Source organism: Notamacropus eugenii, chromosome 6, assembly GCF_028372415.1.
Source record: "Notamacropus eugenii isolate mMacEug1 chromosome 6, mMacEug1.pri_v2, whole genome shotgun sequence".
Lineage (NCBI taxonomy): Eukaryota > Metazoa > Chordata > Mammalia > Diprotodontia > Macropodidae > Notamacropus > Notamacropus eugenii.
Genome location: NC_092877.1, coordinates 388229835 through 388253765, shown reverse-complemented (window position 1 = coordinate 388253765; position 23931 = coordinate 388229835). Strand labels below are relative to the sequence as shown.

The 23931-nt window shown below is 59.2% G+C and overlaps 4 protein-coding genes across 6 annotated transcripts; 2 read left to right on the top strand and 2 right to left on the bottom strand.

The window, feature by feature from the left end:
* Window positions 1-374: 374 nt before the first annotated feature.
* Window positions 375-1633, bottom strand: EMC6 (ER membrane protein complex subunit 6). The gene is made up of 2 exons (XM_072619002.1): window positions 1532-1633; window positions 375-803 (listed from the first exon to the last, which is right to left on the bottom strand). Exon 2 carries the CDS (start codon window positions 742-744, stop codon window positions 415-417), a length of 330 nt encoding a protein of 109 aa, XP_072475103.1. The 5' UTR covers window positions 745-803; window positions 1532-1633; the 3' UTR covers window positions 375-414.
* A 73-nt stretch (window positions 1634-1706) lies between these two features.
* Window positions 1707-6788, top strand: TAX1BP3 (Tax1 binding protein 3). Its single transcript, XM_072619001.1, has 4 exons — window positions 1707-1916; window positions 4578-4697; window positions 4866-4943; window positions 5964-6788. Exons 1-4 carry the CDS (start codon window positions 1707-1709, stop codon window positions 6099-6101), a joined length of 546 nt encoding a protein of 181 aa, XP_072475102.1. The 3' UTR covers window positions 6102-6788.
* Window positions 6789-7211: 423 nt separating this feature from the next.
* On the bottom strand, window positions 7212-13573 carry CTNS (cystinosin, lysosomal cystine transporter). 3 transcript variants are annotated; one of them, XM_072618995.1, is made up of 12 exons: window positions 13276-13573; window positions 12795-12872; window positions 12393-12471; window positions 12013-12097; window positions 11805-11908; window positions 11578-11709; window positions 11011-11110; window positions 10795-10914; window positions 10053-10223; window positions 9608-9725; window positions 8227-8338; window positions 7212-7877 (listed from the first exon to the last, which is right to left on the bottom strand). In XM_072618995.1, the coding sequence occupies exons 1-12, from the start codon at window positions 13571-13573 to the stop codon at window positions 7838-7840; spliced, it is 1437 nt and encodes a 478-aa protein (XP_072475096.1). In that variant the 3' UTR covers window positions 7212-7837. The 3 variants fall into 3 exon arrangements, with proteins under 3 accessions (XP_072475096.1, XP_072475098.1, XP_072475097.1); XM_072618997.1 differs by lacking the exon at window positions 12795-12872; XM_072618996.1 differs by lacking the exon at window positions 7212-7877 and having other exon boundaries at window positions 8079-8338.
* On the top strand, window positions 13572-23221 carry SHPK (sedoheptulokinase). Its single transcript, XM_072618994.1, has 7 exons — window positions 13572-13751; window positions 16773-16914; window positions 17860-18043; window positions 18357-18509; window positions 18876-19051; window positions 19627-19827; window positions 21312-23221. The coding sequence occupies exons 1-7, from the start codon at window positions 13572-13574 to the stop codon at window positions 21746-21748; spliced, it is 1473 nt and encodes a 490-aa protein (XP_072475095.1). The 3' UTR covers window positions 21749-23221.
* Window positions 23222-23931: the final 710 nt, after the last annotated feature.

The following is a 23931-nucleotide window of genomic DNA, read 5'->3' as shown; positions in this document are numbered from 1 at the left end:
CAAGGCTGCCACAGCCATGGGCACAGACAGGGGCTCCTTCCTAGGTCATGGGAGGTCCTGCCTGCTTCAGAGGACTTCTCTGGTCTGGCTGCTGGTGTGCCCTCCCCTCTCTGGAGCTCAGCTGCCCATGGGCTTGTGGTACTGCCAGCTCTCACCTCCTCACGTTAGAGGGCCCGGGTGGGCGGAGCCATCTCCCCCGGCCCTCCTTGCGACCCCATGGGGCACTGCAGGGGATTCTTCCCTCTGCTCCCCCTCGTTCCTATTGATTCCAGGGGAAAGTGCCCCAGGAGACGGAAAAGTGGGGGCGGGCGAGGTGGGCGGGAGGGCTCCCCGGGCGCCCCCGGTCGTCCGCAGCACCAAGCACAGCCAGGCCACGCGCTTCACATGCCTTTAATGGCCCCCCACACCCAGCCCTCAGTACACGTGCACCATGCCGTAGAGGAAGGTCCAGAAGAGCACGTAGGTGAAGAGCCCCCCCACCAGGCCGCCGGTCAGCAGCGGCCGCCGGGACTTGAAGTACTTGTGCCAGCGCCTGCCCGCCTTGAGCGCCAGCAGCAGGGACAGCAGCGTGGACGCCAGGAAGTAGAAGACGAAGCCGTAGAGGCCGGTCAGGCCCAGGATGCCGGCCGTGGCTCCGGACAGGGCGGACACGGACGTCCGGCAGTAGTCCAGCACGGCGGCGTTGCCGCGCACGGCGGCCTCGCTGATGAAGGGGGGCCCCTCGCGCTTGGGGGCGGCGGCCATGGGGGCGCTGGGGGCGGAGCGGGGCCGGGCTCCTACGGGGCCTCTTCCATCTACTCCACCTGCGCGGGCGGGGACACGGAGGTCGGCCGGGCACGGAGGCGCGCCCCGCGGGACCCCACGCTCCAGGGCGGAGGGGCACCCCCGCTCGTGGGCCGAGACTAGCGGGAGCCCCCAAACCCCGCTCCCTTTTGTCTCTAGGATCACGCACCTCCTGTGCATCTGGCGAGGGCCCAGACCGGGGATGGGGGAGGGGAGGAGGAAAGGGGGCACCCGACCCCCCAGGGAACAGAACCTGAGATGGCAGGCAGGCAGGGGCCGCCCCTCCCCTCCGCCGCGCCCCTCCCCCCTCCCCTCCGCCCCCGCCCCTCCCCCCCTCCCCTCCGCCGCGCCCCTCCCCCTCCGCCGCGCCCCTCCCCCCCCCTCCCCCTCCGCCGCGCCCCTCCCCCCCTCCCCCGCCCCTCCCCCTCCCCTCCCGCCCCTCCCCCCTCCCCTCCCCCCTCCGCCCCGCCCCGCCCCCCCTCCCCAGTTCTGCTCCCCCCCACGTGCCAGGCCCGGGGCCTCCCGCAGCAGCTGAAGGGCCAGGCCCACGTGGGACCCGCGCCCAAGGAGGAGGAGCGAGGGGGGATGGACGGGAGGGGGCCTGGCTCGGGAGGGAGACCGAGCCTCTGACCCCTGACCCCAGGACGTCCAGGGCGCGGGTCCCACGTCCTCCCTCCTGACCCGCGCTGACCCTGAGGAGGGACCAGTCCCGGGTCTCGAGCGGGGAGAGGAGGGAGGGACGTTGTACCTGGTCCGAGCGGCGGCGGCGGTGACCGCGTCGTTCCTTAAGCGGGCGGAGAGGACGCTGACTGCAGGGGCGCCATCTTGGCCCTGAGGCTGCCGGGAGAGGAGAGCGGGGCCAGGGCGCATGCGCAGACTCATGCGCGTTCCCCCTGCTCCTGCCCCGCCCGGGCACGCTGCGCATGCTCCGTGATGCTCTCCCAGGGGCGGAGCCCGGGAAAGGGCGGAGCCGGGGAAAGGGCGGCTCCCTCCGTGATAGGCTGCGGTGCTCATGCATGATTCATGAGGGGCGGAGCCTCCAGAGCCCTTTTGTTCTGAGGGTGGGGCCGGGTGGGGCCGGAGCTACAGCCAAGATGTCCTACGTGCCCGGGCAGCCCGTCACCGCGGTGGTGGTGAGTGCGGGGGTCGGAGGGAGCCCCCGTGAAGCGGGGTGCGGGGTGAGGGGGCGGAGACAGGGGTGGGGGTGAGTCCGTGTCTAACGGCGCGCCCCCGAGATGGGGGAGGGGGAGGCGGGCACCAGAGGGCACGCCCCTTCCCCCTGAGAACGCCAGCATCTGCCCTGTGCCCCCCGGGGCCTGGAGTGGAGGGCTGGAGCCGCCGGCACCCCAACTTTGGACAGCTCCGGCCCTCAGCTCCCCCCTTTGCCTTCGCGGGGAGCCCGAGCAGCCTCGGGGGCGCACAGGCCGGGACGACCCCGTCTCCCCCATTCTCCGGTAGGGTTAGGGGTAACAAGTGTGCATCGGGCCGGGAAGAACGTGCCCACCCTGGGGGAAGTCGGGGCTCAGCCCCCACTACGTGCCAGGCGCGGCGCGGGTACAGAGACCGGGACAGGCAGGGGACAGTCAGAAAAGGTGACCCCGGGCAGCCGTGGGGGGCGGCGGGGGGGCAAGGGACAGTCAGGAAAGGTGACCCCGGGCATCCGTGGGGGGGGGAACCACCCCCCTGACCCCCCCAGTCAGCGCCCGGCCCCGGCCCTTTGCCCCCCGGGCGCACGGTGAGTCACCATTTCCTGGTTTCTTCCTGGGGCGGCCCAGCCCCTCCCCGTCCTCAGCCCGCCTGGGGGCAGATGGTCAGAGGGGACGCCCCCTCCGAGGGACCAGGTCAGAAGAGCCGGAGGCAAAGTTCTCACCCAGCTAGAACTGGCGTTTGGGCTCCGGGCACAGACAACCTTTATAGGGAGGCCCGTGCCCTCCAGGGGCTCACATCCGCACAGGGCATATCCTGGGGACCTTGGGCACACACGAACCAAGAGGACTGTGCCCAGGCGCCAGCTGTTTAATGTCAGGAGAAGGGGGCAGGTTGTAGGGCTGGGCACGTGTGTGTGTTGGGGGCAGTGTGACTCCGCGGACCCTCCGGGCAGACAAGCCTCAGAGCCAGGCTCTGTCTGTCTGCGTCTGCCCGTTCGTTGCCCACTTTGACCCTCAGACCTCTTAAGGGCTCTCTCCCTGCTATTTTCATCGGGCAGATTCGGAGGCAGGCGCTGCCAGAGGGTACTGGGGGGGGGGGGCATTCGGGACCAATGCAGGGCTTTCTCTGGGGGGCCACCGGGACTGTGCCCTCTGACTCAGTCATTCTGCCAGGTATATGAGTGAGAAGGAAGGAGGCCTAGAGGGCTCTTGTGGGGCCAGACTATGGTGGCAGGCCCCAGCTGGTCCTCTTCTCTGTCCTGGTCAGCAGAGGCTGCCTGAAATGCAGAATCCATTCAGCGCTTGGCCATTTTACTTGCTCCCTTGGGGGATTGGGCAGAGCCCTGTGGCCTCAGGCCCCTGCCCCGAGGGCCAGCCAGCTCACCCTGGCAGGGGCTCCATCCCCTCGAGGATGGACAACAGGGATGATTGCTCCAGAGTCCTAGTGAGGCACAATCACCTTCCTTACCTTGTCGCAGAGACACCAACTCCCAAGGCCCAGGCCTGGAGCCAGCCCAGGGCCCTTGGGGCCAGAGCTGGAACTCTCACCACTGGATGGGGCAGAGGCCATGACTGGGATGGCCTTGCATTCTAGCCCTCTCCTGTCTCTAAAGCTAATATTTGACATGGCCAAGACCCTTCTTTCCCAGAAATACGGGGGGAAATGATTTCTCTGTGGGACATCCCAAAGCCCTCTGAGTCTTTAACGGGGAAAGGCAGCCAGGATGCGGGCTTAGAGCTAGAGAGCAGCCCTTGGCATCCCCAACGTTGGGAAGACCTCATTGTCTGGTGTGACCAGCATGGGGGGGAAAGGGCTGCCTCTTGTCTGCCTCAGTTTCCTCTTCTGTAAAAGCACCTTGCTACCTCCCAGGGTGCTTGTCAGAAACAAAGGACGCAATAGATGGAAAGTGCTTAGCCTGGCACCTGGAACAGCCAGGGCTTAAGAAGGCTTTATTCCCTCCCTCCTCCCCTCCTTTACCTTCCCTTCTCCCTCTCCCTCCCACCCCTTCCCTCCCTTCACTTTTTTTCTCCTTTCTTTCCCTCTCTCTCCTTCCTCTCTTCCTTCCTTCCTTTCTCTCCCCTCCCTCCAGGTCCTGAAAGAACTCAACAGCCCCAGAACATTTTTGGGGGGTGGGGGAGTCTGGGAAACAGGGACTTTCTGGCTCTGCATTGATTCTCATGAGTGGAGAGCAAGCCAAGGTGTGGTGAGAGGTGGGTTTTCAGAGTGACCACACTCTGTTCAAGGGGAGAGCTTTTGTTTGGAGAGGGAGTGGGGGGGTGAAGTAACAGGGACACAGAAAAGCTGGGAAAGGGTATTCAGAAGACAGGAGAAAGAAATGCCAAGGAGAGTGGAGAAACAGACTGGGCAGTTTAGAGAGAGAGGGCAGAATGAGGAGCAGATGGGGGTGTGCCTCTCCTCACCCCCCCCCCCCCAGCTCAGATTGGTCCACCTTCCCTGGGTGGGGCAGCAGTGACCTGGAGGGTGGGGGTAGGACTTGGAAGCTCAGAAGCCAAACCCTTGAAGACTTTGAGCTTGTTTTCTCCCTTGGACATGCGGAAGGTCTGCTCTGTGCCCAAGTGGCTTGGGCAGCCCACATCTCCACCAAGATGACTTTTGGGGCTAACTTTTTTCTTTTCTCTGACTAGCAAAGAGTTGAAATTCATAAGTTGCGCCAAGGTGAGAATCTGATTCTTGGATTCAGTATCGGAGGGGGCATCGACCAGGACCCTGCTCAGAACCCCTTCTCTGAAGATAAGACAGACAAGGTGAGGGCAGCCACTGCCAGGGAGTCTTGGGAACAAGGGGGACCCTGGAACATCCATCTGCCCAGCAAGTCTCTGTCAGCTCAGGCCTTAAATCCATTTGGGCTCCCTGGCTTGGGGTGGGGGAAGGGGTCTCTGGATGGTCCTGCAGTGATGCTGTCCCCCTCACAGGGCATTTACGTCACCAGGGTGTCAGAAGGGGGCCCTGCAGAGGTGGCTGGCCTGCAGATTGGAGACAAGATAATGCAGGTGAGGAGGGTGTGGGGGAAGGGAGTTGGAGGGTTACTCATCATCACTGGACCCCTGGCCAAGAGTGGCCACCATGCGCTCACGCCAGACCTAACCCTCCTAACATTGGGCTGATCTCAGCTTGGATTCCAAGGGTCTTGCTGTTCTACTCGCTTTACAGTTGAGGAAACTGAGGCAGGCAGTGCTGAAGTGACTTGCCCAGGGACACACAGCTAGGTAATATCTGAAGCTGGATTTGAACTCGGGTCTTTTTGACCCTAGGCACACTGCCATTGTGCCCAGCCCTGTCCTCAGGGGCCAGCAGGCATCCTCTGATAATTCCCTGACTCTCTCCTCCCAGGACGGCCTGGCTGCCCCTCAGACCCCTCCCTAGGCCAACCCCCTTTGCCCCCACCCATCTCTGCAGCCGGGCTCTGAGCACAGCCCTACCCAGGGCCCCAAGTGGTCTCCTTGGCTAGGCTCCTCCAGCCTCTGCACCACTTGAGGCCCGCCTCACTGATCACTCCACTCACTTAAAACTGTTAGGCATGTCCTTGCTGGCCCTGCCCCCATCTTCTGCCCCACCTCTTGGTGAAAAGGCAGGCTTGTATTTTCCTTTCCAAATGGTTCTGACCCTGTTTCCTCTGAAGCTGTGTGGCCCTCAGTGCTGGGTGGGCAGACTGGACTCGGGCCTGGGACACCCCGGGCCTCCAGGGAAGAGACTGAGCCGAAGTAAACCCAAAGCCACTTGTTCCCCAGTAGGTGGCACCCTCTTTCTGAACTTTTCCTCTTGGGTCTGGGGTGGGCCTGAGCTGAGCAGGCTGGCTATCCCTGTTTCCCAGGAGCCTCTCTGAGGGAGGTCCTTCTCAGGCCACAGGGGGCTGCCCTTGGCAGTGGAGGTGGGGACTGCATTAGACCCCTGTCTGCTGTTTGTGAGGGCTGTGGTGGTGGGAGTGGGGGATGCCTTGGACACTGTGGGCTGGGCCAGCCAAGTGAGCAGCCTGGGCCCTGACAAGGACTGAAACGAGTCTGTGTTCACAGGTGAATGGTTGGGACATGACCATGGTGACCCATGACCAAGCCAGGAAGAGACTCACCAAGAGAAACGAGGAGGTGGTGCGGCTGCTGGTGACTCGGCAGGGTCTGCAGAAGGCAGTGCAGCAATCCATGCTGGCGTAGGGACTCCCCTGCCCTGGGAGGGGTGAGGACAAGTCTCCTGACCCCCACTGGGGAGACACGGACAGAGGCTGGAGCTCTGAGCCCCAGAGCCACCTGTATTTTGGGGAGTCCTGCCATCAATGCAGTTAGCCAAAGGAGAGAGTTGGGGTGATTTAGGGTATAGGGCCTGGGGGCTCATCCCTCTTCACCTTGGGCAGCTGAAGTGGGTACACAGGGTCTGATGTGGGCCCTGCTGTGGCTCCGCTCTGTCGATGAGGCTTCCCCCACCTTCCTCAGCCACCCGAGACCCTGGGGTTGCCCTTGGCACTTTGCCCTGCAGGGCCTCTCCCTGAGCTGGGCTCCCCCACCAAAGGATGCAGCGGGACTCTTCCCAAGGCTTTCATTCCAGTGTGGGCCCCCAGACTGTGGAGAGGGGGCAGCTCCTGCCCCCTCTCCACCTCTAGCCTTTGACCCCTGAGAGATTTCAGGAGGTCCAGGCAGTGCCCCTGTCCTTGCTCTGCCCCCCACTCCTGGGAGGATGGGGCTTTTTTCTATTTTTCCTTCAAATTTTCTATGTAGCAATTTATATCAAGTTTTGCAGATGCTAACCTGGTAGGAAAAAATCTCTTATGAGCCCCCAGGCCTTATTTTTCTTACTGTCTCCTGTCTCAGTAGCTTCTTGTACTCAATAAACAAAGCTGGAATTCATGTGTTTGTCCTTACTGAAGGGGGAGAAACATTTCTGATCTGCCCTCAGGGTTTGGGGTTATGGGATACCTTAGCTGGGGGTGGAGTGGGGCAGGGGGCATTCACCTTGGCTGCCCTGGCAGCCTTTCTGGTGGGTCTGGGAGAAAAATGGTCAGAACCTCCTTCCTGGGGCCTGGGTTTCTGCCCTTCTGGCCCTGTGTGTGGGTGAAATCAGAATCTTCAAATCAGAAATCACCAAAAACCTTCATGCCAAGAGGGGTGGCCGTGGATCACTTGAGAGCCCAATGCTGATGGGCAGAGTTTGTTAAGAATGTGTGGCCATCTCTGCAGGGGTGCCTGGGCCTTGGGGACTTCCTTCACCTGTTAAAGGCATCCAGCTTCTGGTAACAAGGGTTAATCTGACATGAGCTCATTGACCAATAGTATGGAAAATTAACTTAGTTTTCATTTAAAACCGCAGATTACTTACAATGATCTTTTAAAAATATAACAGAAGAAGTAGAAAAAAATCACGTTGGCAAGCCACCACCATCATTGCAAAGCTGCCTGGAGCAGAAGAAGCAGGAACCTGGGGGGGTGGTAGGGATGGGGAGGCCAGGCTGAAGACCACCCAGAGTTCTTGGAGGTGGGGGCAGAACTGTAGAATCCTGCTGATAGCTGAGGGTTGACCTGGGAGCCCCCCCCACCTGGAGAAGGAAGGATGGAGGGGGAGCGTGCGTGCGTGCGTGCGTGTGCGTGTAAAACTGCTTTGGGGAGTGTGGTTGTGGGGGGGTTCTCCAAAGGCAGGGTCAGAACTTCTCATGGAGGGGAGGCAGCTGAGTGAAGTTTGATAAAGCCTCCCCCGCACCCCCCCCAAAAAAGCACAATACTGTGTAACAAACAGCCTGGCTGCTGGGGCAGGCTTAGGAGCTTTCCCAGCCTGGCCTGGCCCCACAGCAGAGTTCCTGGCAGACACCACCAGGTAGGATGCCTGGACAGAGCAGCAACAGACAGCAGGCGCCAGGAGGCTATGCTCCCTGCTCCCTCCTCCCTCCTCTGGCACGACGCCACTATGGATGCACCTCAGAACCCGTGAAGGGGTGCGAGAGCCTTGAAAACACAAAGCAAAAGAAAGGCCTTCCTGAGCACAGGGGATGCAGGGGCGGCCATGGGGCGAGGTTGGGCCGACTCTAGGAGCCGGATGCCGCTCCCATCACCCCTGAGCCAGGAGCAGCAGGCTTTAATTGCAGCAGACAATTGGCTTAAGATCCCAGAGGGCGAGCCAGCTATCGAGCAGGTGAGCGAGCACTGCAGGACGTCTGGCGGGCAGAGGCAGGCTCGCCATCGTCAAGGCTGTGGGCTCGGATGCTGAGGCTCCCACTGTCCAGATGCCAGAGCCACCCGTGTGGCCTACAGGATTGGTGGGACTGTCCGCGAGAGCTAGGTGAGCTGCTCGTACCCTGGCTCTCTATATAAGCAGTAGTGCTGGATGATGAAAACTATGTCAAAGAGGATGGAGAACACGCCGAGGCCAAACTTAGTGGGGTCTCCGAAGATCAGGGTCCACTCATCTGCGAACAGGCAAGAGAAGACATGTGAGCCTCCAAGGGCCCTTCCTTTGCATGGGCCAGAAGGAGGGAGAGCACCCGGCAGTCCAGCCTGGGGATGTGGCCCAGCCTACAATGGAGTCCAACCCAACACAGGGTCTAGCCCAGGGATATGGCCCAGCCCAGCACGGGGTCCAGCCAGGAAGCCCAGTCCAGAGATGTGGCCCAGCCCAGCATGGATCTAACAGATGCAGAGAAGCTGTGCAAACATCTTAGACAAAACACACAGGATCAAAAAGGCAAAATCCTGGCATCTGAACTGCCGTCCCCCTTTCCCATTCACACATGATGAGGTCTGTCCGTTGGGGAAGGCTCTGGGGCTGTGCCCCATCCTCCGGGCCTCAGAAATAGCAGAGTAGATGTGGGCACTCAGCCCTGGTCTCCGCTACCCTGGAGAGCCATAGGAGGAAGGTGGCCCTGGGGAGCACCACAAGAGAGGAGCCAGGAGGGCCCCCTCCCCCTTGCCTGTGATAGGTCATGGTACTGACCCCCTCCCCCAGCTGCATTCCCTCAGCCAGCTGTGCTCACTCGGTTGGCCTGGTCCCTGTACATCCACATGGTCAAAGAGGAGCTCACTCAGAGACGCTGGCCTTCGTCAAGCCTCTCTGGGGAGAACAGTCAGATGTCCAGAGACTAGGGCACAAGGTATTGTCCAGAATGGCTATGTTTGGATCTCAGTAGCAGTAAGGGAGGGACTGGCTTGGTCCTTCCCCCCCAGCTCCCTCCTGTGACTTTCTCTCCACTTCCTGTCAGTAGGAGTGGGAGGGGTGGGGAGGGTCTGCTCTCCTCTCAGTCAGTCTGATTCTGACCTTGTCCTGCCTGGGGGGTGCTGGGACGGGGTTACCCTGGCATCAAAGGCCCTGCATTAGGCTCCCCCTTGGGCATGCCAGCTAGACCCGAGTCTCCAGGCTGTTTGTGTTCAGAATCCCCCCAACCCTGCACCTGGCGCAGCCCAGAACCCTGTGCTTGATGCACCCCCATGAGGTGACATGCGACCTGGAGGGAAGCTCTGAGGACCATGGCTCCCTAGGATGGCTCCTGGCCCCGGCCGTGGGCAGGACTGATGTGTAAACCCTAAATGCACACTTGTGTCTCAAGGCAAGGAGGGTGAAATTTGGAACTCAGAAGTTTTTAAAAATGTTAAAAACAAAAGATAAAAAGGCATGTAAGCGTGCACTGCCTGCTGGTCTGAGGCTGCTTCCAATCCCCCGCCAGGCCGGCCTGGTCACTCACCATTGTTGTAGGACTGGACAAACATCTGGAGTAGGCTGAAGAAGCCTCCTGTGAAATCCAAGAGCACATTGCCAATGCTCCAACCCTCCGTGCTCTTTCGGCGAAAGTTCAGACACGCCTGAGACGTGGAGGGACAGACAGATGCAGAGAGGGCGAGAAGGCCAGTCCTAAGCCAGTGTCCACGGGGATGGGGGAGGGCCCTCCCTTCCCGGGCCCTGTCCCGTGGCATGTGGACATGTAGACTGGACAGGTCCAAAGGCCCCCCCTTCACGTGTCCCTCCCTACCAACGCGCACCTGCTTTCTGACTTCCCAAGACTTCTTCCATTTGGCCAAATCCTTCCTCCTGAGGCCCCCTCCCTGCCCTCACAGGCTCCCCTGGCCTCCCCAGTGGGCCTCCCATGCATCTGTCCGTCTCCCCCGCAGCAGCAGAGGCCCAGTCTCTACCTGTGGGAAGTACTTGATCAGTGTGACTGCAAGCTTGATGTAGGAGAAGCAGAAGAGAAACTGCAGCCAGCTGATTGCCCCGCCGAGGGCCACAAACATCATGGCGATGGCAAAGAACCAGGACAGCAGCAAGAAGCCCATGGAGGCCCAGGATACTTTCTGGCTGCCTCTCTGAGGGGACAGACAGGGGTGTCACTGAGCAGGGATGGTGTGAGGATCCCCACGTGGGCCCAGTGTCCCCCCTCCCATGGGCCTGGCCCCCCTGTACAAAGCTCTGAGGGAGGCCTAAGGATGGACATACGTGAGAGGGACAGGAGAACCTGCCTGGGATGTGCCTTGAGAAGTAGCAAGTGTGGGGGAGAGCCTGGGGAGGCCAACACAATGCCCTGCTTGTGTGAGCGGTGGCTTGGTCCTTGGAGATGCCCAGAGGCCAGATGGCCCCTCAGAGTATCTCCTCTCGTCAAAGAGTCGGCACTGCTGAGGCCCAGGCAGGAATCCCATGCTGACACCCCCCCACCCCACCTACTAGCCAGATATGGAACCCAGACATGTCTTGGGGGAGTATGGCCGTGGGCCTGTCCAGGCCCCGCCAGCCAGAGCCTGTGCCTAGCCAGGGCTGCCCTGCCTCTCCTGTCCTGGGGCTGAGTTGTATCTGAGGCAGTCACCTGTGGGGGGGGGGGGGGGGGGCAGGTTAGATGCCAGCTTCAGGTCATGCTAAGGACAGTAGCGACTCCTCACCCACCTCATATAAACAACACTGCCCAATGACCACGAGGGTGAGGACCACGGCATGAAGGCTGAAAAAGACGTCATTGCTGTCCACAGGGTTCACACCAGTGGGATGTTCATGCAGAAACTGCTCCTGGGGGGGGGGGGGGGGCGGGAGCAGAGGGGATGTGAGCGGCGGGGTAGTGTGGCCCCGTGGTGACCCCCTGGGATGGAGGATCCTGGACCTCACCTTGATGTAGGGTACCCAGAAGAGGCCGACGTTGAACACAGAGTATGCTATGAAGCCTGTGAGGTTCAGGGCGATGAAATCAAAGCTCAGGCCAACCACGCTGCAAGACGATGGGCAGAGAACTTCACATGCAGAGCCCAGGGGCCACTGGGTCCAACAAGGAGTGCCAAGCAGCAGCCTTGCCTCCTGCCCACTGCCACCAGACAGCATGCTCCCTGGGAAGACCCCCCCCCCCCCCCTTCTGGATGTCGTGACTATAGGATCCAAACAAATGGGAGGGAGGGGCAGAGGCATGGCCTCCCAGCCCAGGACCTGCATGGACTGTGTGAGCCCTGGGGCAAGTGATCACTGCCCTGATGCAGGAGCAGACAGGGTGGCCACGGACCTTCTCTGGGGCCCCCTGTCCCCAACCTCGGGGATCCCTCCTTCCAACATGGCAGATGTGAACACGTGCTTGTGTGTTGGGTGGGGGGGGCACCACTCCCTTATTCGTTTGTCTCTAAAACATGATGTGGGTAGAGTCCTGACCATCCTCGGCACTGAACTGTCCACCCCCTGCGCCTTTACCTTTTACGTCTCCAGTTTTCAAACACCTGTGGGTAGAAGGAGATGGACCAGGCCACAAAGTAGATCCACCCAATGATGCGGCTGAGCCAATCCAAAACCCGACTGCGGAACACCAGGAAGTGGACAAGGGTCCTGTGAAGGAATTGGGCCCCACTGTGAGGGCAGGGGAGGGGGGGTAGGGACCTGAGGGCAGCCCCCCCACTGCCTGGTCTCCTGGCAGCGCTCACCTGGTCTGGTTGGAGCGGTCAATGCGCAGGAGCAGAGTCACCTGACCCACGTCTAGCCCAGTCACGGAGAAAAAGCAAACCTTGTGCCCAGATGGCACCTCGACCTGCGGGAGGTGACAGAGACCCCTGCCCATGCAGCTTTGGCCCACAACTTCAAGGGAGGGGGTTCCCCAGGGAAAACTCCTCCCAAAGCAGATAAGATACTTACTTCAGGAGGAAACTCAAGGATGGTCTTGTTTTTGGAAACGTAGAGGATGTCCAGTGTTACCACCGAGGCTACGTCCAGTGGAGCCCTGGGAAGGACAAGACCAAGGTCATCTCCCATCCTGGAACCCTCCCTTGGCCCTGCCATTGACCCACTAGACTGTCTACACTGCACACAGAAGATTTCTGGTGAGTCAGAGGGAAGGGAAGGGGGAGGGAGGAGCCCTGGGGTGGGCCCCCCAAGTTCCCACTCCTCTGCTTGAACCTTGGGGGGTGAGTGGGAGCAGAGAGAGAGGAGGACCTGCTCCCTCCTCGCCCCACCCACACTGGCTCATACTGTTGCCCCCCACGTAGGCAACCCTCCAGGAGGGGGCTGACACTCACCCCAGAGTGACCGTGACGTTTCTGGAGTCGCCCTTCTGCAGGCTCACCATCCGAGGGGCAGCCAGGCTCACAGTGGAGCCTGATGGATCAGATAAGGGGGATAACAACAGCAAGCTGGCGCCAGGGAAGGGCCTGGGGGGGCCCCCCCGAGCTGCGACACCCCCCCCCCCCCGCGTCTGTCCTCAGCCCAGAGGAGAAGCCCCCCAGACTGACCGCCCGGCCCCCCCCAGACTGACCGCCCAGCCCCCCCCAGACTGACCGCCCGGCCCCCCCACCTGTCCAGCCCAGCCCCCACCCTGTCCGACTTCCTCCTCTGAACCTCCCGCCCCTCCAGCCTGGGAGAAAGGGGGAGGGGAAAGCTCGACCCCCCAGAAGGAGCCAGGCAGCCCTCGCCCCACTCACCGCACGCTCCCCAGAGCTCAGACACCAAGAGGAGCCACCACCAGGACCAGGGCCGCGACCACCCAGGCATCTTCTGGCCTGGAGCGGGGGAGGGCGTCAGGGGCTGCCCCCTCCCAGCCCCCTCCTCCACGAAGGCTAAGGGCCCACGGGGGGAGGGGTGGCGGGTTCTCAGGTCCGAGGGGCAACCCCGCTGGGCCGCCTGCAGTGCCGGGTACCGCCCACTCTCGGCCCAGTGAGGGGCAAACATCTGGAGGCTGGAGAGGGAGGCCAGGGTCCGCCTGCCCCACTCCCGCGCCGCACACAGTCGCCGGTCCCCCCCACACCTCCCGCCAGGCTGGACGCCGGCCCGACGCCAGGCGCTCCATCACTCGCCTTCGCCCTCCCCCTCCCGCCTTGGGAGCCCGCCACACTGGAACTCCGGCTGTCCTGAGGGGCCTGGCGGGGCACGCCGGGAGTGCCCGGAGCCGCTGCACCCACTCACCAGGGAGCTGGGCAAAGGAGAGGAACCACCAGCCCGTGACCAGCGCAAGAAGATCCACCTCAGCTGCCCAGCGGCTACTTGGGGCCGCCCGGGTGTGACGTAACGGCCCCGCCCCTCGGCCGGCCGGCCAATGAAAGGAGAAAAGTCCAGTCTGGCCACGCCCATTACCCCCGCCCCCCGCCCCCTGGGGCGGTCTGCGCCTGCGCCGCCGCTCTTCCGCCAGACTGCGCCTGCGCAGCCCCTCGCCCGTCAGACTGCGCCTGCGCCTGTGCCGTGCGATCAGCCTGGGTGGTGCCATGGCGGCTGCGGGCGGCGACGGTCAGGGCGGCTTCGTGCTGGGCCTCGACCTGGGCACCTCGTCCGTTAAGGCGGTGCTGCTGGAGGCCAGGCCTCATGGCGGACCGCTGGTGCCCACGGCCAGCGCCAGCCGGGCCACGCGAGCCGACGTGTCCCCGAGCAGGGAGGCCGGGCCGCGGGTGAGCCGCTTCCGCTGCCCCTCCCCCTCCCTTCCCCCTCCCTCCCCTCCCCTCCCCCTCCCCTCCCCTCCCCTCCCCTCCCCTCCCCTCCCCTCCCCTCCCCCTCCCTCCCTCCCCTCTCCGCTCCTGGGCGGGAGGGGGAGGGGCAGCCTGGAGCTGGGGGCGGGGCCTGGGTGCCCGCCCTGGTCTCCCCCTCCCCATCTCCCTTTAGGCCCCTGGAGGTGGGACCTGAGTTGGGGGCGGGGCATGGGGAACTTGCTCTCTGGCCTCCCTTGGGGCCCCTCTCTCCGAACCTCCTCCTACCCCAGCCCCCACCCAGCTCCAAGTCCAGTCTGATGTGGCTGACCCTCAGGCGGTTTTGTAGCCCTTGCTGAGGGCTCAGGGTCCTGTGAGGAAGGCCCCTGGGGGATGGCAGGAAGCCATGGTAGGTTAGTCATTGGGCACAGCCTGGGCAAAGGCCCAGAGGTGGGAGGTGGAGTGTCATTCACTGCCTCCCTTGACCCGGCTCCTAAAGGCCGGGCCTCCTGTTTCCCAGCTTTGCTTGCTTCTGCAGTTTCTGTCCACCTTTGGGCTCTGGGGGGGACGTCCATCTCTGTGTCAGTCCTTGTTGCTGCTGCTCTGCCCGGGACCTAAGTCCTGGGGGTAAGGTGAGTTTTTCTTTGCCCATGGGACCCTCCTCTGAGGGCTCTCAGCCTTTCGAAGGAGTGAGTCAGAGGCATAGAGGGCCCTGGGGTTCATGTCCCTGGAAACAGAGCTACAAGGGAAACCCCATCAGACGTGAGCCCCAGGGTGAGAGCCCCCTCAGAAGGGAAGGCCAGCAGCCAGGTCATGTCTTGGATGCCTACGAGGGGGAGACCTGGAAGTTGACGAGGAATGTGAGCACAGTGTGCCCGGCACTGTGCAGAGGGTGCCTAGATGCCCCAGAAGAACTCCTGGGGTGATGGCCTAGGCCTAGGCCTACCTGCCAGCCGGTAACTGCTTGATGAGGGTCCATGACCCTCCAGGTTGCACCAAGAGGAAGGACTCAAATCCGGCTGGCATGCCCCCTGTCCCTTGCACCCTACAAGAGTTGAGGTGGGGGATGGGCTTGTGTGAGGGGTGCAAAGGAGATAGGCGCATGGTAACTGAAGAAGTAGATGGACCTGGCCTGGCTGCCAATGGACAGCTGTACCAACAGATGCTGGGAGGATCTGGAACTCTCAAGAGATGGGAAGAGGGTTTGAGGTGGGCCTGTGGAGCCTCCCAGGTCTTCACAGGCTCTGTCCCTTTGGTCTGCCTGACAACCATTCACGAAAGCTCTGCAGCCTTCACTGGTCCCTGAGTTCTGGTCAGGGCTTCTCGTTTAGAAAGTAGTGTTCATTAGACACTAGAAAGCATGTGATTGAAACTGAGGTAAACTAAGGCACAGAGTGCCAAGATGGTTACCACATATGCTGGGGGTCTTCACTCAGTCTGCCAAACACCATGAGGTGGGGCTTCCTGGCCTTGGTGTGTTTTGGGGAGTATAGGAGAGCAGAAAACAGGATGCGTTACTGATGGAAAAGGAAGGGACTGGCTGGACGTGTGGGTCACAGGCCCAGCCCCAAACTCGAAGGAAACTGCTGCCCGCCTGTGTGACCTGGTACTGCCAGACATCGATAAAGGATGAGCACCTGAGAGGTCCCCCCATGGGCAGCAAGGTGTGGAGAGACTGTGTACTTATTTGAGGTGGCTTGCGGGGTGGTTGGACTGGCTGTCACAGGGTACCTGAGTCAGATATTACGTCACTGACCTGGACCGAGAGGGAAAAGAAGCCTTTACAGATAGGGTGGAGGCCCAGAGAGGACCAGCTGACCAGTGAGGGAGCCCCACGCTCCAGGGGACTGTGACCCTTGCTTTGGAGTCAAGCTGCGCATGACGTGTTGAGCTCACCTTTCTTTGAGGCCAGGCCATGCTGGAGGCAGAGTCCCTGCTCATGAGAGGCTGAGGAATTGGAGCCCCTCAGCCCAGAGGAACCTCCCAAAAATGAGAAAATACAGTGGACATGCTGTCCATACACTTGGCCCAGCATAGAGGAGAAAGCTGTGTAAGTCGGAGGCTGAGAAAGGAAGGTGTGTGGGGTCAGGAGGCAACGCGGCTTCCCCCACGCAAGCCAGCCACATTCTGTGTTCCCACAAGGAGTATGGTAGAGACGGTGACCTCAATTTCAGCAAGAAGATGCCCTGGGTTCACAGTGAGGGGCTTGCTGGATGGGAGGTCTCTGGTGTTGTGAGTGCTCCGGGGATCTGTACTTGGCTCTGAGCTTTCAGTGTCCATTTTGTCCAAGACCAGCCAGGCTACACCCAAAAGCCCAAGAAGCCTTGACTTCCTCTGACAAGTCCATCAGCTCCTGAGGGTTACTGAATCAGCAGCCTTTGCTGGCTCCCAGTCTGGCCTCTCCCCAAGTGAATAAACTGCATTTAGTAAGCACTTACTACAGGCACAGTCTCTACAAGAAGCCTCTCCTGATCCCCATTTTAGGTGGCTCCCCCGAGATCGCTGCCCCTTTGCCCTCATCGGCATGCGTGTGGCAGGCAGGGCCCTTCGTTTCTGCCTTAGCCCCAGCCCTTGGTGTAGGACCAGGAACATAGCACAAGCTCTGCAAATGCTAGGTGAGGGCTCCCTCCTAGAGGTGAAAGGGGCAGAGGATGGAGGAGGGGATAGACTATCTTAGGGCTACTTGGTTCTCAGCATGTGCTATTCAGTTTTTTTTTATTTTCTGGGACCCAAGACCCTACCCTCTGCCCACACTCACATGTCCAGACCTCAGTGGGAATGGCCCGAGAGGCTGGGCTTCCTTCCCCTCCCAGACCTTCTGTTCAGGAAAGGCCATCCTGCTAGAAGGAGAGAGAAAGAATGCATGTATGTGTCCGTGTGTGTGCGTGCTCGTGTGTTCTGTGCTCGGTCTGGGCACTGCTGCTCTTTGTTGGGTCTGGGGATCATGTGCTGAGCCCCTTGGGCGGGACATCAGCATGACTCATGGCTTGGCCCCGGTCTCCCCAGGGCCAGGAGCAGGACGTGGGCAGAATCTTGCAGGCTCTGAGTGAATGTCTTGGGGCTCTCCCTGCTGGGCAGCTGCAGAAGGTCCAGGGCATCGGTGTGTCAGGACAGATGCACGGGGTAATGTTTTGGAAAAGCTGCCAAGGTAATTCATCTGTTGCTCCAGGAAAACAGCCCCCATTCCAGCCCTGAAAAATCATGGGGAATCACAGCCCTTTTGGTGGCAGCTGCCCTGAAAGGGGCAGGTCCAGGGGTCTCATCAGCCAGAAGCTGCTCAGAGCGTCCCTCACGGCCATCTGGTTCAGGGCTAGGTCATAGCTGGGGTGGGGGAGAGGGATGGAAGATCAAATTGTGGCCTTGGGATCATGTCTCCTCTCTGCCTCAGTTTCCCCTTCTGTCAGAGTCTTAGTCACTCCTCCCAGGGCCAAGGTCAGCACCCCATGAGCGACTGAGTCATAAGGGAGGCCAGGTCACTGGGGACGTTGGTGGCCCTTACCTCCATTACTTCTGCTGGAGGACCCCTGGGCCAGGGATCTGGGGCCCAACTGGGCTTTGCCTACAGGACCGGCTGTGCTAAGTGTCTGTCCTTGTGGGGCCTCTTCCCTCTTGAGTCTCTTTGGGTAAAGCTAGGGTGTTGGCGGGTCGGGGCCTTGAGGCCTGGTTCCGTCCCTAGGCTGCCCTCTTGACTCTCAGGCCTTACCTGTGGTCCCTCCCAGGACCGATGTCTCCCCTGCCCTATTCTTCCCCCCTCATTCTAGGTGTTAGCCCCTGAGGAGACCATTTTCATCCTCTTTTACCCTGTGTAGGTGCAAGCCATGATCATTTGTTATGTACTGCTGAGTACCAGCTTTCCATTTGGTCCTTTTACTAATCCCATTTGATAATTGAGGAAACTGAAGCTCTGAGCACGGAAAAGATTAGCCCAGCCTCCCACTGATGGGGCCCCGTCATGCCCCCTACCCTCAACCCGTGGGCCATATCTTCAGCCAAGCAGCTCTGAGGGAAACATTACAAGGGGGCTGTGTGACTTGGGATGGGACAGGCTTGGCCCCACCAGGCCTTGAGTGTGTGGAGATGTGTCTCCTTTCAGCTTGTTCTTGGATGGAGAATGGCCCCCACAGCGTCTTTGAGCCACAGCAGGTCAGCCGCCTCATTACCTGGCAGGATGGCCGCTGCACCAACAGCTTTCTGGCATCCCTCCCACAGCCCGAGTCCCACCTGAGCGTGGCAACGGGATTCGGCTCTGCCACCATCTACTGGCTTCTGCGCCACAGGTAGGCTTGAGGCCCTAGCATAAAGCTTCTTCTCTGGCTCCATGCCTGGGGGGCCTGCCTTGTGCCCAGGCCCTTGTTTCTGCAAGAATGTTCCTGTTATTTCCACTTCGTCATCGCACCCACCCAGGGGAGGCCGGGCCTGCCTTCTGTTGCCATGGCCTTGCCCTGGTTTCCCAGGCTCCTCTCCCCTGACATTGGCTCTGACAGCAGTATCTGGTGACTGACCCCATAGAGAAGGACAGCCAATGGGGTCTTCTGGCTTCAATTCAGACTGCTGGATGGCGAGCTGCGTTGTTTTGGTTTTTGCCAACAGCCCCGAGTTCCTGAAGCCATATAGTGCAGCGGGCACTATCCAGGACTATGTGGTGGCCATGCTATGCGGCCTCCAGAGACCCCTCATGTCTGACCACAATGCCGCCAGCTGGGGATACTTCAATGCTGAAAGCCGAAGCTGGAATTCCCACATGTGAGTCTGCCAGTGCCTGGAGGCGGCTGCCAAGCATGTGGGTGGCGGGCCTTGCCCTGAGTGCTTGACCGGCCATCCCTGTTCTTGTGGCAGGGTGTGGGTCTCTGGTGCCCTTGATGCCATCTTGGCTTGGTTCTTGCTGGTCTCCTGTGATGGGTTCCTGACCCACTAGTCCCAGAGATCCTCCCCCACTCCCTCTCCCTACAGTTGGTCCTGGTAGAAACTCCCCTTGAGACTGGTAGGGGCTGCCCTGTTGGGGAGGTACAAACAGTTTCTTCTGATTTGGGGTCTCCATCCCCTAAGCCCATTGTGCTGCTGAGGAGGTAGTGATCTGGGCAGAGGCAGGGACACTGCTTTGTTTTACAGTTTGGAGGAGTCTGGCTTTCCCACCCACCTGCTCCCAGATGTGGCTGAGGCTGGTACCATAGCAGGGCAGACCACCCACCAGTGGTTTGGCATCCCCCAGGGGACCAAAGTCGGCGTGGCCCTGGGGGACCTTCAGTGTTCCGTGTATTCCTGTATGTCGCGAAGCACAGATGCAGGTGAGAGCGGGAGGTGGCTTGGGGACACTAGCAGTGCCGGCCAGTGATGTCATCCAAGCATTTGACAGCAAATCCACCATTCTGCAGTGTTTGTCAGCTAGACCAGAGCAGACTGTCCTTGTTCATGCAGAATCAAGCAGTTCTGAGAAATAGTAAGACCCGAAGGGACCCGCCCTGCTCTGTGTGATTTAGGCGGTACTGTCAGGGGAGGTGGAGACGCTGGTTCTACATCCTCCTGGGCCAGCCTGCTCATGGGCCATGGAAGTGGGCTTTCATTCTCTTGTTCAGCCCAGATTTCTGTGGCAAAGTTAGACTCCTACCTGGCCTCGTGTGTGCCGCTGCTCGCAGGTGGGATTTCTCCAGCCTCTTCCTCCTGGACAAAGCTGACCCTGCCAGCAACCCTGCCCATCCCTGCCCATGCCCATAGCCATCCCTCCACCAGCAAGCCATCCCCACTAGCACGGAGCATGCAACAGCCCCGCGAGGTGAGGGAAGGTCAGCTGCCCAGCCCCAGCCCTGTCTTGGCCACTCAGGGCCATGGTCCAGGCCTAACGTCGTCTTCTCTGGGCACCCAGTTCTCAACATCAGCACCTCCGTCCAGCTGGCAGCCTCCATGCCTCCAGGGTTCAAACCTGCCACATGCCCAGATCCTTCAGCCCCAGTGGCTTACTTTCCCTACTTCAACCGGACCTACCTGGGAGTGGCTGCATCCCTCAATGGCGGCAACGTGTTGGCCACATTTGTCACCATGTTGACTCAGTGGATGGCGGATCTAGGTAAATCAACCCCCACAGGCAGATGAGCATCGATTGAGCACCTACTGTGTGCCAGGCCCTGGGCTTGGGCTAAGGATACAGTGAAGTCAAAAGACAGTCTCTACCCTCGGGGAGCCCCCGTACAGACAGGACAGATCGGAGAGAAGCAGTGAAACAAGGCTTCGCTCGGGAGGTGAGATCTGAGCTGAGACTTCACAAAAGCCAGGGAGGCCCAGAGACAGAGGGAAGAGAGAAAGTGTTTTGGGCAGAGGGCATGGCTGGTGCAAACACTCAGAGTCTGGAAATGGAGGGAACTGCCAGGAGTCCAATCTCTGGTTCCCAGAGTACATGGGGGAAAGGGGGGTGGAAATGTCTCTTTATAGCTGTGCAAAGTCTACTCATTTGAGTATTTGCCAAATACCTATTAATCACCCACTGTATACAGAGAATACTGTGGCAGGTGCTGGTAGGGATACAAAATTTAGGGGAGTGGAATAACAAAGATTCCAAAGGATGAGGAAACTGAGGCTGAGGATGGTCTGGGCCTCAGTCCCTGCTGCTCCCTGCCCCAAGTCCTGCTGGGCTTTTGAGGATGGATGGTGACTTGGCAGCCAGCATAGGTGGAGGGACAAGAGGCAGCCTGGGGGTACAGGGGGTGGGACACTCAACTAGAGAGGGCCTTGAATATCAGGCAGAGTGTTGGGGACAGCCCTCTGACGCAGGTGTCATTCAGAAGGTGATTTAAGATGGCAACGGAAAAAGTCAAGTAGAACAGAAAGGGGAGGGGAAAGGAAGGGACCTTGTGAATGTCCTGAGGGGCGAGACCCAGAATCCCAAACATGTCAGCCCCAGGTAGCGAGGAGTTAGGTGCAGCAGCAGAGTTGGGGGAAGGATAGAGGCCTGAAGTTGTGGGACTTGGGGGAGGGCTAGGAGAAGACAGACGGATGGAGTCGAGGGAAGCATCAAGAGGTCAAAGAGGACTGAGGAGGGTAGGCAGGAAGACCTCTGGCCTTGGTGATCATGATGGAAGCCAGCTAGGAGCTGAGAGGGTGGGGATGAGAATTCCTGAGTAAAGGAAGAGGAAATGGGAGAAGAGTTATGGAGGTCATAGAGGACCAAAAGTGTGGGGGTGGGAGGCTGGAGGCAGGAATGGGGGCATTCTTCCAGCGAAGCAGGGAGTCCAGCTGTCTGCCCTAAGAATGGTAGTGCTGGTGGAGAGGAGAGCAGCAGCAAGGCCTCCACCTTTCCCTCTGGGGCGCACCCTTGCTTAGGGGGCTTTGCTGGGCAGGGTGTCAGGGAGAGAGCAGAGAACCAGGCATACAGTAGCTTTCTAGTTCATGTATAAAAATGCTTCACTGGGTTTGGGGCTGGAGAGTGACTGGAGTAAAGTGAATCTGTTTGGCTCATGCAGGTGTGAGACCCCATGAGCCTGGCACTGGGCTCTCAGTGCAGCAGGGAAAACACCCAGGGGCTCACCGGATGCATTTACATTTTTTTTTTGGTAGGATTGGATGTTCTGGAGACGCTTATTTATTCACAGATGATCCAGACAGCCCTGGCCCAGACAGACACCCAACTCACCATCAACCCAACTCTTTTGGGAGAGAGACACCTTCCAGAAGAGCTGGCATCTGTGAGCAGCATCTCTTCCTCCAATCTGTCTCTTGGGCATGTGACCAGAGCTTTGTGCCGTGGCATCGTTCAGAACATCCATGCCATGCTCCCGTATGAGCAGCTGAAAGAATGGGGGATAGAAAGAATTATTGGGAGTGGCAATGCGCTGTCCAGAAATGAGGTGCTGAGGCAGGAAGTGGAGAAGGCCTTCCCCCTCCCTGTCTCCTATGGCCAGGACGTGGATGCTGCAGCTGGTGCTGCCCTGGTGATGCTGCAGGAAAGTGCCAGGGGAACAGCTGACAGGCACCAGAGGCCTTGCTTTTCCTAATCATTCCAGATGGTATCTCAGTTTCTTCACTTGGTTATATGCTCTGTTGATCCATCCACAGGGGTGGACTGATCTCCAAGCAGGCCCCTGGGGAGCCCCAGATGCTCTTCAAGTAGTGGGGAAAAGGAGGCTCCCAAGTCTACCTTAGCATATGATCTACAAGTAGCTCTGGGTGCAGAGCCAGCCTTTAAGAAGGAGAAGCTGAACTCAGTCCTTACCCTGTTGTCCTGACTGTTCCTTTTTGGGAGCACCTTTTTAATGATTCCCTAGTAGGCAAGGAGAACATGAATGCTGTCCTTAGAAGCTAACATATCATTCTTCAGTAGGCAGAAAAGTGTGTTGGTACCAAGAATTAGGGTCTGGCTTCCTTCCCGATCTCAAACTGGCATCTTGGAAAAGTCTCAAGTCACAGCAGACTGGTCTGACACCAGCAGCAGTAGTGGCGTAGATAGACCAAATGACTTTCCAGGAACGCGGATGAGTTTGAGCCGGTTTATCATAGATGGTTATCTAGTCTCCTTCGGCTCATAAACATGGTGATAGGAGAGCTGGGGCCCTGCAGTGTGGTTCTCCAAACCCAAATCTGTCTGGCTGGTGCAGCTGCTGCACTAACCCTGAAGCTGCAGCACCAAATTTTTAACAAGCCATCCAGGATGATGGGCCATGAAAGATCCAAGTTTGTCAAATACAAGCAGTCATATGGTAGCTATTAGGTATGGGGGGGAGCAGTCACCATTCATCGATGAGCCCCAGGGCCCTCCTTCATCCAGCTCTGTAGAGTGCAGGGATGGCCCTCAGCCCTTTCATAGGGTGGTGGTTCTATAGCTAGACACCTGTGCAGACACCTGTTGCTCTCCTTTGCAGAATGACTTGATGATAAAGTCAACCATAAAGATTTGGATCCCCAAATATTTTTCCTCTTCAGCTGCTTGTTAGGGAAGCCACAGGAAGAGCTTCCTAAAGCGCTGCTCAGACCCTGACTGAAGTTGATGTTTGTCTTGGACACCCAGATCCACAAGACACACTGGTCAGCTGGAGGGTGGCTCAAATGCCGTGAGGCTGGAAGTCATAGTCGGTGAGGAGTGAAGCCAGTGGGGCCATTTGGCCTGAAGAGACTTAGAGAGGATGTGGTGCCGTGTGCAGGTCTGTGGACATGGAATTGCCCATGTCAAGACAACGTTCGCACCCTTCCTGAGTCGGAGCAGACTGGCTGCCCTCCAAGGCTCCCTGCCACTTGCTGCTAATTGAACGTGATTCTTTCTAGTGGTCAAGACCAAAGCTTTCCATGTGGAGGAAGCGCATGAGATTTTCAGTATGAGTGGAATAATTATTCATCCATCCTCCTCGCAGGCCTGACACATAATAAATGCTTATTGATTGTTTTATGAACCACTTTATACAATGGATTTGATTCCTGTGAAATGATTTTCCTAATGTTTTGTACCGATTAAAGGGCAAGGCTCCAGAAACTCATGAAGCATATCCGTGTTTTCTCATTTAAAGGCCCCACTTGTTTGGGAAGGCTCAGTGCCCCTTGGCCCCAATGAATTGATGGGTTTATGGGTTCTGCAGTAGGTGGGCTTCATCTCCCCATTCAGGATGTAGCATCTCCTCAAATTAGGACAGGGGGAGATGGTCCTGAGCTCCCATCCCATGTCACAAGCAGCATGCTGGCCCTCTCCTCCTGGCTTTTCACTGACCAGTCACCCCTCCCCCTTATGCACAGATCTGACCAGACTCCTGGTCTGCTTCAGGACCTCCAACATCTCCCTGTCGCCTCTAGGATTCGATGGAGATTCTCAGTTTGGCACTTAAGCCCTTTACAACCCCTTGTAGCCTGTTATTCCAGACTAGTTACTCATTACTCCCTTGCAAGCTTCCTACCATCTAGACAGTGGTTCACTCGCTGTTGTCCTTAGAGGTGATTCTGTCTTTGTACCTCCTCCATTTTGCCTTTGAGAATGCTTCACTTCCTCCAAAGCTCAGCTCAAGTGCCTCCCACTGGAAACTTTTCTTGACTCCCCCAGGTCCCCCGAAGACTACCTTCTGTTGATTTTTTTGTTTTTATGTCTTCTAATAGAGGTAGGGACAGTTTCCCTTCTATCTTTGTATCCGCAGGCACATGATAAGCTCTTGATCAATGCTTGCTGGTTGGTAGGTGGGGAGGTATCTAGCAGGTGATG

What these genes read in the sequence shown, in the direction of transcription:
- EMC6 (XM_072619002.1), bottom strand. Translation starts at nt 744, where the DNA reads ATGGCCGCCGCCCCCAAGCGCGAGGGGCCCCCCTTCATCAGCGAGGCC.
- TAX1BP3 (XM_072619001.1), top strand. Translation starts at nt 1,707, where the DNA reads ATGCTCCGTGATGCTCTCCCAGGGGCGGAGCCCGGGAAAGGGCGGAGC. An exon ending in AGCCCGTCACCGCGGTGGTG is followed by an intron (nt 1,917 to 4,577) that starts GTGAGTGCGGGG and finishes TTCTCTGACTAG; the next exon opens with CAAAGAGTTGAAATTCATAA. An exon ending in CTGAAGATAAGACAGACAAG is followed by an intron (nt 4,698 to 4,865) that starts GTGAGGGCAGCC and finishes TCCCCCTCACAG; the next exon opens with GGCATTTACGTCACCAGGGT.
- SHPK (XM_072618994.1), top strand. Translation starts at nt 13,572, where the DNA reads ATGGCGGCTGCGGGCGGCGACGGTCAGGGCGGCTTCGTGCTGGGCCTC. An exon ending in TACTGGCTTCTGCGCCACAG is followed by an intron (nt 18,044 to 18,356) that starts GTAGGCTTGAGG and finishes TTTTGCCAACAG; the next exon opens with CCCCGAGTTCCTGAAGCCAT. An exon ending in GTCGCGAAGCACAGATGCAG is followed by an intron (nt 19,052 to 19,626) that starts GTGAGAGCGGGA and finishes CTGGGCACCCAG; the next exon opens with TTCTCAACATCAGCACCTCC.
- CTNS (XM_072618995.1), bottom strand. Translation starts at nt 13,573, where the DNA reads ATGGCACCACCCAGGCTGATCGCACGGCACAGGCGCAGGCGCAGTCTG. An exon ending in CTCCTTTGCCCAGCTCCCTG is followed by an intron (nt 12,873 to 13,275) that starts GTGAGTGGGTGC and finishes CCCCCGCTCCAG; the next exon opens with GCCAGAAGATGCCTGGGTGG. An exon ending in TCCTTGAGTTTCCTCCTGAA is followed by an intron (nt 11,909 to 12,012) that starts GTAAGTATCTTA and finishes CACCTCCCGCAG; the next exon opens with GTCGAGGTGCCATCTGGGCA.